The sequence below is a fragment of the Aricia agestis genome, chromosome 2 (genome assembly GCF_905147365.1).
Source record: "Aricia agestis chromosome 2, ilAriAges1.1, whole genome shotgun sequence".
Taxonomy (NCBI): domain Eukaryota; kingdom Metazoa; phylum Arthropoda; class Insecta; order Lepidoptera; family Lycaenidae; genus Aricia; species Aricia agestis.
Genome location: NC_056407.1, coordinates 7,595,475 through 7,608,150, shown reverse-complemented (window position 1 = coordinate 7,608,150; position 12,676 = coordinate 7,595,475). Strand labels below are relative to the sequence as shown.

Sequence of the window (12,676 nt, the reverse complement as noted above, 5' to 3'; positions counted from 1 at the left end):
CGCATCATAGTCGGCCTAGTCCAGAGGAAAGAACTAGTCAATACGTCTGGGACCAACTACGTGCGGGTTTCCTCACGATGTTTTCCTTCACCGTACGAGCGTCCGTATTATGTACTTGAGATCAGAAAATGTCTCATTGGTACACGCCTCCACCCGGGTTCGAACCTGCACCCTCTAGGAGTGCGAACGGAAGGTCTACCCATTAGGCCACGGACGCTCGTAATACCATCCACAGAAATGTTTGTAAATTATTATAATGTAAAACTACAAAAATGGTAGAATATATAGAAAATGTATACCAAGAGTTCGCTTTACAGTTGTATCAAATATCTTAATATCTTATATCATGGATACAAATATAGTGTATAAAACAAAGATCAAAAGTGTGATAAAAATAATTTATTGTGTACAACATAATGTGACCATAATTAGTATTAACTAATATTCTATTAAACATAACAACAGCGGCGCGGCCGTGAGCTTGTGGTTGGAATACCCAATATTTAGGGTATTCCCTAGACCTAAGCATAGGCATCACAAGGTCCCCTGGGAAACATTGACGCACCATATCAGTGACGTCCGTATACAAAATCGTCAGTAAAACTATGCATAAGATGCAAAAGCATCCATTCAAAAGTTGTTGGAGCTAAACTGCTCAATAAAAACAATTTTGCTGTATGAAGAATAATATTTTGTATAGGAATGTGGAGTCTCTGGGTATGGTACGTCAACTCCTGGAATTCTTACATTAAACATTTCTAGCGTTTTATTCTATTTATTCGAAGCAGTGCAATAAAAGTAAATCTTTCAATGAAATTATATGGCTTTTATGTTTTGCTTAAGAATGATATCGATTACTATTAACAGTTTTGAAAGAAGAATATTATGTAGATTATGAAGATAGTTAACTAAAAAGTATTAAATATTCTTAACATGTCTCATTATTATAGCTCAAGTATGAATCATATCACAGAATAGATAATAGTACAAGTACAGAAGTCTCACTGCTTTGATGTTCACAATTGCCGCCGATTTATGTGCCTACATAAGTATTATTAACAACGGACCGCACGCGAGCAGCCGACATTAAGCTCTCTGGCGCCGCGCGAAGGTCGACTTCATTTCACACCTTGTGTGTGTTGTTGACTATATTCCGAAAATAGGGTTATCAAAATCAAATAAGTATAAATACCACGCAAGGTATACATACAGAAACTGTTAGGTAAATGAATACCGAACATATAAATAAGTTTACACAGACACGACACCTGATTTTCTTTTGATGTAGGTAATTAGGTTTGGATTATATAATTATGTATAACGCAACTACCACATATCACCTATTTTAAATAAGCATATTTATTATAATTAAGTATAAAACATTTGTGTGTATATTTAATAATATTATTATTGTCATAGATTTAGGTACCATGACAGTAGATATATAAATTTGCCTTTTTTTCATTGTCCCAACAATCGGCTGCAATGCAGTAATTTTTTTTTGATAAATTTTGCCAATTAAAATATGACTCTGCGTAAAAGGCGCGCGCGTGCGCCACGAGTCAGTTCGCGGCAACCATTGAATCGCCCCGACGCGCGACGTCGGGGGGTCTCGTATGTACTTGTAGCTCGGCGGCGGAACGGCGGAGTGACACCCCCCTGATCATATTTAGATACTACTCAGTACAATTTGGTACTGAAAAGTGAAACTATTGTTGATTGCATAGCGATTCCATTGAAAGATCTAATATTTGTTTAATATGCGTATAATTATAAGAATTAATATTAACATTTTAAAGTTACTTAACTAATAATATACGAGAAAAATAGGCATGATGACTATTTTTTTTCTTATTGGTAAATGAAAGACACTTAAAAAATAGAAACATCATTGAAAGAATGACTCTGATAGCTTAAAAATTCACAAAGATATGACAATTCAAATATCTCATAAAAAGACCTGCCCGAAACGCTCCATACGCGCTACGAAAGTATTACGTCAGTCTTTCGTAGTTTGTACGCATCGGGAGACAACTTTGTTCGACAGGTATATTAAATATTGCGTTTATGAAAGTGGTTTCATAACAAAAGTTGCTTTTAATTGCATAAGTTATCGAATTGTATACAACTATTAAGAAATTTAATTGAAAAAAAATTCGACTTGAATATCCAACTTTGAAGGCGCATAACAAAAAAAAAATACAAATGCTATCAAGCTGAAATTTTGGGAACACTTATTTTTTACCGTGATTTCTTTATTTTATTAACAAAATTCGCTAATCTTTGACCTTGTCATCATCCCTATTGGAATTGTACAAGAGAATAAAAAAATACTAGCTTATTGTTTATAATTTGGCGTAACGAATAAGCAAGCAATATTAACAAATTTAAAATACTTACATTATTACTATATCCCGAAACTTTGGCAGGTTTTTACTACTTATTAAGATTAGATTGTAACAAAAGAAAAAAATATTAATAATTTGTCACATTTGCAAAAGTACCTTCTACAGCTTAGAATCATACATAAGCAATATTTTACTCACGAAATATAAAAATATAATATACAGATAAGTATATTGTGCTATACAAATGAAAATACTATTGTCTCGTTAGTTTAATACACTAACATTTTGTAATATTGGAGGTAAGAGTTTAAATACTGAACGATATGTTTCATTTCACTAAGCTATCGATAAAGTACTTAAATTGAATTACAACTTATAATATTATACCTAATGACAGAGTCAAATAGAGTGAAACGGAAAGTCTCTAAACTAAATTCCATTATCAACTTTAAATGCAATTACAATTTCGTCCAAAAGGCCACACTCGATTAAATTATTATTAGAAATTAGCTCCAAAGCTATAAGCAAAATTAATAAGACAAGCTGAAACTTTGCTTTGATCTAAAGAAGTGTTGAGCGATTAAAGAAAAAAAATATAGATCAACATAATATTAGCTCCCCACAGACAATAGTCCTAAATTTTCAAACAGCTCTTCAACCAAATAATATGTTACAAATTCATAACAATATAATATGTCATGATAAGTTATATGTAAAAAGTTAACATGTTACAATATTGTATGTACCTTTAACCACAAGTAAATGCTTTATTGGTAGGCACTTTATAATTATCTATGTTCTACAATAACAACTATTATCCTTATTTACCGAGAGAGAATGGAAAACCAGCATTGTGATAATAACAATAGGTTTATATGAATAAAACAGATTTACCTAGCAATCGTTGTTGAAGAGAATTATTAAGTAGGAGTAGATTAGTTTAAGAAGTCCTCAAAGATTGTGAATGTTCGAAGATGTTTAAATGCAGGAAAAATTTAACAATTAAAAACTATGTAACAGTGCATTCAATTTAATTATTGTCGACCTAAAACTATATACCCGACCGCCGAAAAAAGGTAAGTTCATTAATTACCAGATAGTTTTTGTTGTTTGTGACTTCTAGCTAAATAGCTTTAAAAAGAATAACCATATAGTAAGTAACACTGGGACTTTTCGCACGTTTCCTGAACAGCAGTCGCGTTAGGGTGGGAACTTTTTGTTAAGGTTTTGTCCTCTTTAAAGTACATAATTTCCAAACTATACTTATAGTAGCTGGATTCTATTTTGTGCTATTTATACCTTATTTCATATACACTATAAATTGTGTAATTAAATGGAAATCGGAATCTGTATATAGAAATGTCGGTAGTTACGTGCGTGTACGCTGGCGTGCGTGCGCGACGCTAGTGCGTGCGCGGGTGTTTGCGGGAGTAACGGAGACCCACTTCGTCCACCACCTCTTCGATGGCATCGAGACAGCGATCCAACTGTTCCCGAGTATGAGCCGCTGATAGACAGAATCTGCAAATAGATAACATAATGTAAGAAGCATTTTATGACTTGTAAGGTATTATGTTTGTAATACCAAATCGATTTAAACATCCATAAATCAAAATCATTGTGAAATAAATCTTTGCACTCCTGAATTACTTAACTTAACCGATTCGTTGCCACCTTTATTTTCACGAATTCTTACCACAGGCCAAGCAGTTTTTTCGATGACGCGCCATAAGCGTCATCGGCCCTGCTAAACGATGACGCCCCACGTGCGGCATTGGCCACCGGTTGTGTTTTATGCACATTTAGACTAAGGAATTGTAATTGCAGTATAATAAATTAGTTTTAACGTGTTTTTTAACAATCCTTGTATGCCGCGCCTGGCGCGTCATCGGCCTCACTGAATCTTTTTAAATGACGCGCTGAGCGCGGCAGTGGCCACGAATCGGTTAAATATTATGTATGTACCATCGAGGAAATTGATTCCTACGCAGTTGACGGACCTACGTCATGTGGTCGGCTTATGTCAATTCGATGCTAGCTGTGATCGGTCGGGTGGGCTTGACTTAATGCGACCAAATTACTTAGGTCCGCCATCTGCCTAGGAATCAACTTCTCTGATAGTACATAATTTATTTACACAATTGTAATACACTTATCTAAGATTAAGTCATAATAAAATTTATATTATACATCACAATATAACCTACCGTATTCTAGCCTTGTTGAGTGGCGTAGCCGGAAAGCCCACACCGACGGTCGCCACTCCCCGCTCCGTGAGCCTTTCTACGGTACCAGCCATCTTGCTAAACGTGTACACCAACATTGGTACAACAGGCGAGTCTTCGTGTCCAAGTATAATCACTCCCATCGCACGCAACCTGCAAAGATAAAGTTCAATATCATGTTATGTATTACCTATACTAATATTATAAAGCGGAAGAGTTTGTTAGTTTGTTTGTTTGAACGCGCTAATCTCAGGAACTACTGGTCCGATTTAAAATATTCTTTCAATGTTAGATATCCCATTTATCGAGGAAAGCTAAAGGCTATATTTTATCACGTTAAGTCTAATAGGAGTGGAAAAAACGGGGGAAATTATTTGAAAGGGCTTATTTGAACGCGCTAATCTCAGGAACTACTGATCCAATTTAAAACATTATTTCAGTGTTAGATAGCCCATTTATCAAGGAAGGCTATAGGCTATATTTAATCACGTTATAACTAATAGAAGCGAAGAAATAGAGAAAAGTGTGGAAAAAACGGGGGAAATTATTTGAAATGGCTTATTTGAACGCGCTAATCTCAGGAACTACTGATCCGATTTCAAAATTTCTTTCAATGTTAGAGAGTCCATTTATTGAGAAAGGCTATAGGCTATATCTTATCACGCAAAGACTAATAAGAGCGTAGGAATAGAGGAAAGTGTGGGAAAACAGGGGAAATTATTTGAAAGGGCTTATCTCACGAGCTACTGGAGCAATGTTTCTGTTATTTGGCACAGATAAGAAGTAGACCACGTGAAGAATCATAGGCTATTTTTTATGGACTAATTTGTCTGTGAAATATCTAATTTAGTGGGCGAAGCCGCGCAGAATGTTATATTTCGCGTGGTCACGACATCACGCGTAAACGTATGGACCCATTTTGCTGAAATAAAGATATTTTGAGTCCCAAAAAAGAACATGTATCCTACATTTTGTCCCGGAAAAATGTACGGTTACTGCACAATATACTTTTATGATTTTCGCGTAAACTATTCAATCTATTTTGATGGAATATGGTATGGATATACTTTGAGTCTCGGGAAAGGACAAGGAATACTAATTTTGTCCCGGAAAACGTACGGTTCCCGCACAATAAACTTTTATGATCATTGCCTAAACCAGGGCTTCCCAAACTTATTTGTACTGTGACGCCCTTGGGACTTTGCCATTTCTTTACGACGCCCCTCAACCCAGCCCCCAAAAATACTTTCTAATTTTAGAACTAGCCTACCCAACATAGGTTATCATAAAACACTATTTGGACATTTATATGGTTAAGTTAGGGAAGCCCTGGCCTAAACTATTTAATCAATTTTGATGAAATTTGGCATGGAGATTGGAGATACTAATTTGAATCTGGGACAAGGAATGTTTTTGTCCCCGAAAAATGTGCGGTTCCCACATAATATACTTTTCTGATATGCGCGTAAACGATTCAATCGATGTACGGCAACAACTATAAACTAAAGTCCACGCGGACGAAGTCGCGGGCAACAGCTAGTGTAATATCTCGAATAATAGCGTAATATACAGGGTGTAACAAAAAAGTGATTATAGTTTAAGGTGTGTATAATGTATATGTCCCTTATAAAAATTTTACTGTAAAAGTAGCAGCACTGAAATATTTAATTTTGGGGCATGTCTTATAGAAACAGGAATCAAAATTAACTATCCGTGCTGCTACTTTCACAGTGAGCTCAATATAAGGGGCACATTCTCACCCTGAAGTAATATCACTTTATTTTGTTACACCCTTGACCCTGTATAGTGACAGTAAGACGTATTGTCCCCACTAAAAATATTTAAAATTAAAATTCCACGAAAATATTTTCTTGCATGCAAAAGGAATAGCTACTAACCTTTTACGGAAGTAGTGGGTGTTCTCTCTCAGCGTGCGTACACGCTTCTGTCCCTCAGGCGCGGCGATCGCACGCGTCGCTTCCAACACTTGCGCGGCGACGGGCGGGGCCATAGAATGTGCGTACGCGTGTGCGTGCCCAGCCGACCGCACGCGATCGACCAAACGTTTCGGACCCGCTATGTACCCGCCGGCCGCGCCGAAACTCTTCGTGAATGTACCCATGAGTACATCGACGTCTTTCGGCGATACTCCACAGTACTCTGTGACGCCGCGTCCCGTAGGCCCCATAGCGCCGATCGAGTGCGCCTCGTCCAAATAAAGATGGAGACCGAGGCGTTTCTTCAGCGCCACCAACGCGCCCAGGGGTACCACGGACCCCTCCATACTGTACACCCCTTCGACAACCTAATTAGAGTAAGCGTTCTTAATAAAGTATCCATATTATTAATTAATAATATAATATTAAGCTAACATATATAGCGATTCAAGGTCCGCTGTCTTTGTTTGTCGTGTGACTTTAATGTGCTAGAAAAAGACATTAAGCAGATCTTTTATAATTTTATTCGCGTACATATTTATAAACAAACACTTAATCTCTTGACGTTACAGTTCAATATTGAGTAATCAGGAACTCGTTTAAACAATGACGGAGCGAAGATTCACGAATACATGCGACACTTGAACTTTGTTGCCCCTAAAAAATTTACGGTTTTGAAACTGCTCTCACCAGCACAATTCGCTTCCACGTTCCCTCGGCGATAGCGTCTCTGGCGAGGCGCTCGGCGTGGCGCACGTCATTGTGTTTGAACACTCGCACAGTGACGCGCGCCAGGCGAAGACCCAGGATAAGTGACGCGTGGTTGTTCTCGTCGCTGAGGACCAGCGTACCGGCCGATAGCAGCCCGGGCAAACCCAGGGCGTTTGTCCCGAATCCCATGCCGAAAACACAACAATCCTGTAGAACATATTATTATATGATTAAGGAATGAGATAGAACATCTTTTTCTAATATAATCAAAGCCAAAAAACTTGAAATTACTGTTTTACTAGTTTTGGTTCTGTACTACATGAAGTACTTTAGTGTCACGGGAATTTCCTTATAATACGGTAATTTTTAAAACTTGACAATACATTGTAAAGTTGTAAACAATACGTCATATTAAGCGAGCATAATACAATGCTACAAATACGGGCTCCGGCCGCTCTGGGCCCTTACACATAACTGCGAATTAACAATGCATCGCAAATATCTTCTAAAAACCATTAAAAATATTAATAAAAATTAACAGTTACCTCATACGTATAACAACTCTTAAATAACACCAGAGCTAATTCGTGTGACTTATTTACCTCTACTCCAAGAAAATCAGCCAAAGTGCGTTCCAATTCACGGTGCAGTGCGGTGGTTCCCAGCTCAGCACGCGGTGACGCCATGGCGGGCCCGTAGCGTTTGGTCGCTGCGGCGGCGGCGTCCGCGCGCGGGCCAGCAGCCTCCGCAAATCCGAGATAGTTGTATGAACCCAGGTTGATGCATCTCCTCTCTGTTCCCGTAAACCTGAAAATATGGTATATATGAGTAAACATTCCACTAGAATTTTATAACTAACTATTAAGGAAACTTTAAGTCTATCTATGTATTTATAAAAGTATGCAAACAGCAGTTAAGCTATGACAAGTGACAACCTGTCTGGCTGCGTCTATAACTTTTTAAGGAATGAATGACGTATCAGAAAACGATAACATCGTGTAGTTATGTTGTCGTAGCTCAACTGCTGTTTGCATATATTTTTTATACATAAGGTACCTAAGTAACTTAAGAAGCTATGTATAATTATTTTGCTCTCTATCTCTCTCTAACGAAAGTTAAACTCTGACGGTCTTACCACAAAAACTAAACATCTGTTGAACAGTTGCTTTGAGACCATTTTGTACTGAATTTTTCTCTAATCAACTTTTCATCAGGTGTTTAAAACTTTTGTAGTAAGACCGTGATTGTTTTTTGAACTTTCTCTCTACGTCTGTGTCAGTGACAGATGATATTCATCTGTTATTTACTGACTGGAACCTAGCTCATATACTTCATATTACTAGTTACCTGAAGGACCAGTTGTAGTCATCGGTACACCGCTCCTTGAGTGTGAGTTCAGCGCCGGGCGCGGAGCAAATGGGCCGGTTGAAGCAGTGTCGCACGCGCCGGTACACGTAGCGAGAGAAGAACTGCTCGAACGGATTGTACAGTGGCGCGTATCCCTGCCAATTAAAATAGAACTTTATTATAAACATCATAAGTCAGTATTTACTTCACATGAGGAATAATATTCATTGGCCACAGTTGGGTCAAGATCTCGCTAGTTGCTTGGTGTTTCAGACTTTCCTATTACGTGCGTGACATGCTCAATTTCTTTAAAGATTTAAAAGCTATGTGTTGTAAGTCATTAACAATACGTATTGTGAGAATCAATTATGTATTGACAATAACCATTTTATAATAGATTATTAATTATTATTTAAAACTATACATATAACATATTATGTATATACCTAGCTGGTAAAAAATAAAAATACCTACATGCATAATATACTTTTATCCGGATATAACCACTCTAAACGGACATAACATAGCCAATTCTATATCTAGCGATTGAAAAATGCTTCGATTGTGAAGTGGTGAAACGCAGCAGTCGTAATCAGTACTTTCTCTGAACTCGACAGTTAACAGTTAATGAAAAAGATAAGATTTTTTCATTTTATTCAATACAATATGTATGATACTATAAATTTTAAGGGTTATTTTTGTAGGTATTTATTAAGAACTGCTGGAAAAATAGCACTTTAGGACATCTTATGTAAGCAGGCAGTCCTAATTCCTTCCTTTTGGGAGATTCCACGTTGCGTTTATAACGCTAATTGACCTAAAATATCGTTTAGTTTCAATTAGATATGTGCCGCGCGGGCAACAGTCCGCGATCGACCTTCCTATCTGCTCTAAATAGCTTTCCAATGCCGCTGCACATGACTAGCTACCGTAACGTAGTCGCGACGTAAAACGCCACGAATCAATCTAACATCATCATCAAAACTATCATCATCATTCTTCTACACTTTATTATTTACATAACACAGTGTTTGGACTCGAACGGCGAGTCGAGTATGAAATTCTGTGCCTAAGTATTTAGATTTATTAATTTTATTATTTATTTTGCGACACGTCCACTTCGCACGCTCACTCGAAGAAGATTTATATTATACCTTAACTGTTATATTCTCAGAGAATTCAGTATCTTTTCAAAGTCATGTGTGGGTAGAGGCAGTTACAAGACGTGTCGCGCGAGTCATAATATATTATGCAGTTTATGAGCACATTCTTACTTGTATGTATGAACGTATGGTAATGCATTTCAGTCAGTTAACATACAAAAACACAAAACCACAAAGAATAACAATAGAGAATGAAAACAGACAGAATGTAATATTATAGTAGGCTAGGTAAGTGCCAGTGTAGTCCTCATTAAAATAAAAGAAACAAAAGTTTTACTTGAAGTATTTTTCTAGAAGAAAAACTTACCTCTCTATTTCTCTCTGTCGCAACTTTTGGTTTGAATAAGAGTTGGTTAACAAAGCCAAGGAACATAAGCAGATATAGGCCAAAGTGAGTGAGTGCGGCTGTCATCAATGAGCACTTCTCAAAGGAGCCCGGAAATGTGTCATACTGTGACCAATCCATGCATGGCACCACCTCTTCTCCGGATGACATTTTCTACAAAAATATTCAAATCACAGTTATAATCCTTTAACCGAAATACACTTAAAATCTACATGTAAGCTGAAATAAAATTGTGCTGTGTTTTTGCATCTCAAATGATAGCGAAAAGCTAAAATAAAAATTTAAATAATATTGTGTGCACTAAGTGGAACTAATTTTACTTGCAAGGTATTAAATCCGTAAAAATGATTGCTAATATTATTTTAGATTTAGGAAAAAATAGCCAAATAAAAAAATAAATTTCAAATAACAGATGCAACCATTAACACAAAGCCAACTTACACAACTGATATAATATAGGGTAAACCATAGAAAATACATAATACCAACTCGGGTATATTATAAGGAAAACAAACAAAGTTAGCATGAGTCAATGACTCAATAAAAATCCATACTAATATTATAAATGCAAAGTTGTATTTTACACATTTTCAGTCCTTGAAAGGACATAAAAATTATGATAGTTTTTATCATGAAAAAATGTATGGTTGATGGTATATGAATCAAAAATGGAGAACCAAATTACATAGCTTTAATTTTAAAACCACTTTATTTAAACTTATTACTTGGTTTAATCAAACTGTAAACAAAATATAATAACCCATCAATCCCCAAGGGGCACCCGGCTGTTGCATAACAATTGAAAATATATTGTGTCTGCAATTCCCATGATCAAGGTAATAATGAAGAAGATACTTCCGTTTTCAGATATATAATAATATGTGTAAACATGGGCGTACCCAGGTTCTGGGCCAGGGGGGGGCAAATAACCCAGGTTCTGGGCCAGGGGGGGGCAAATCAGATTTTTTATAAGCTAGGTGTTTATAAAGAAAAAAAATATATATAATTATTAGTTTTAAATATATTGTATTGCAAACAAATGGCAAAAATTCGTTTTCCTAATTTTTGATTTTTATAGATAAAAGTACTAGATAATATACTTAGTAGGGACGTCAACATGATCCAGGGGGCCCCCTCTGCCCCCCCTCGGTACGTCCATGTGTGTAAACATAATATATTTTTTATTACTATCAATCAAAATACTGGAAAGCACTTAATCAGTGTGGCCTAGAAGAATCATGATTATTCTTTGCATAAAATTTTTACCAAATATTTCACTCATATTGACTAGACTTCATCATTAATCCTTTGATCGTGGATTCTTGGAAATCGATTGTTATTCTATTGTGTCTCTCTCACTGGTGAGCTTATAGGATTTGATGGGTTAATTCAATTATCAGCTTCATCATTAATCCTTCAATCGTGGATTCTTGGACATCTATTGTTATTCTATTGTGTCTCTCTCACCGGTGAGCTTATGGGATTTGATGGGTTAATTCATATAAATTTTTTAGCATATAATGCACGTGGCCCGACACACACTTGGCCGGTTTTATTTCATTAATACCTCGATCATAGGAATCACAGACACAATAGATTTTCAATTGTTATGCAGCACCTGGGTGCCGCATGGGAGTTGATGGGTTAATAAATTCATATAGTTTTCTATCAAATCTTTAAAATTCAGTATTAATTAATTAACTAGCCAATGTTGTTATCCAGTAAGATTGGCAATAATTAAAATTCTACATGTTGTCTGCAGCTTTGTTCATGGTGAAAATAGTTTTTTGCATATTAACCATACATTTTGCCACAATAAAAACTATTGTCCTTTTATATTACCTAAAGTGTCTTCAGCCAATTTTAAGCAATTGAGTGGTTTAAGCATAATGAGATAACAGACAGACAGACTTTCATGTTTAGGTACAATAACAATATGAACTGAAGAAAAGTTCTATAGTATTCTACTTACATTATAACCATTACTCTTGTTTCCTTGAACAATACTATTTCTATGTAAATCAGCTTTTCCATTCATTGCCTTAACATTATCGGTTTTAATACAATTAGACTGCATATCACTGGCCAATTTTGTATCAGTGCCACCACATTTAGTTGCTGCTGACATATTTTAAATTTTTCTATATGATTCGGTGAAAAATGTATGGCGAAATATAAATTCTATATTTTAGTTAGTTAAACACGCTAAAATACTTTCACTGTTTTATAAATTAAATAACGAAGTACATGTAAAAAGAATTTAGTAATACATTTTAGTTTACTAGGTACCTATTTGATTTTTACTCAATTTTTGAAAAATTACAGACGACAGGCGAGTACGGAAATCACAGATTACGGAAATGTTGTGGTAAATGTCAACTTCAAAGTCAAAGTCATTCGAAGTGACTTTTTTTTTTTTTTTTTTTTTTTTTTTTTTTAATGGCATGCACATAGTACATTGCCAATGACGAACGGGAGAAGTGACTTTATTGTCAGATAGAATAGAAAACGTTTAAATCCTAGACCCAGTGCACTAGCGTGTAAAAAATGACGTAAAAGTTGCCAATCATATCTTTGAAGTCTAGACGTAGGTACCATA

At 36.0% G+C, this 12,676-nt stretch overlaps 1 protein-coding gene across 2 annotated transcripts; it reads right to left on the bottom strand.

Moving 5' to 3' along the window:
• Window positions 1-3,700: 3,700 nt before the first annotated feature.
• Window positions 3,701-12,372, bottom strand: LOC121738592 (serine palmitoyltransferase 2). Of its 2 annotated transcripts, none has more exons than XM_042130757.1 (8): window positions 12,050-12,372; window positions 10,039-10,230; window positions 8,569-8,723; window positions 7,824-8,028; window positions 7,201-7,428; window positions 6,472-6,878; window positions 4,556-4,726; window positions 3,701-3,869 (listed from the first exon to the last, which is right to left on the bottom strand). In XM_042130757.1, the coding sequence occupies exons 1-8, from the start codon at window positions 12,203-12,205 to the stop codon at window positions 3,752-3,754; spliced, it is 1,632 nt and encodes a 543-aa protein (XP_041986691.1). In that variant the 5' UTR covers window positions 12,206-12,372; the 3' UTR covers window positions 3,701-3,751. The 2 variants fall into 2 exon arrangements, with proteins under 2 accessions (XP_041986691.1, XP_041986700.1); XM_042130766.1 differs by lacking the exon at window positions 12,050-12,372 and adding an exon at window positions 10,398-10,429.
• Window positions 12,373-12,676: the final 304 nt, after the last annotated feature.

What these genes read in the sequence shown, in the direction of transcription:
- LOC121738592 (XM_042130757.1), bottom strand. Translation starts at nt 12,205, where the DNA reads ATGTCAGCAGCAACTAAATGTGGTGGCACTGATACAAAATTGGCCAGT. An exon ending in CTGATTTTCTTGGAGTAGAG is followed by an intron (nt 7,429 to 7,823) that starts GTAAATAAGTCA and finishes TATGTTCTACAG; the next exon opens with GATTGTTGTGTTTTCGGCAT. An exon ending in CGTGGAAGCGAATTGTGCTG is followed by an intron (nt 6,879 to 7,200) that starts GTGAGAGCAGTT and finishes TACTCTAATTAG; the next exon opens with GTTGTCGAAGGGGTGTACAG.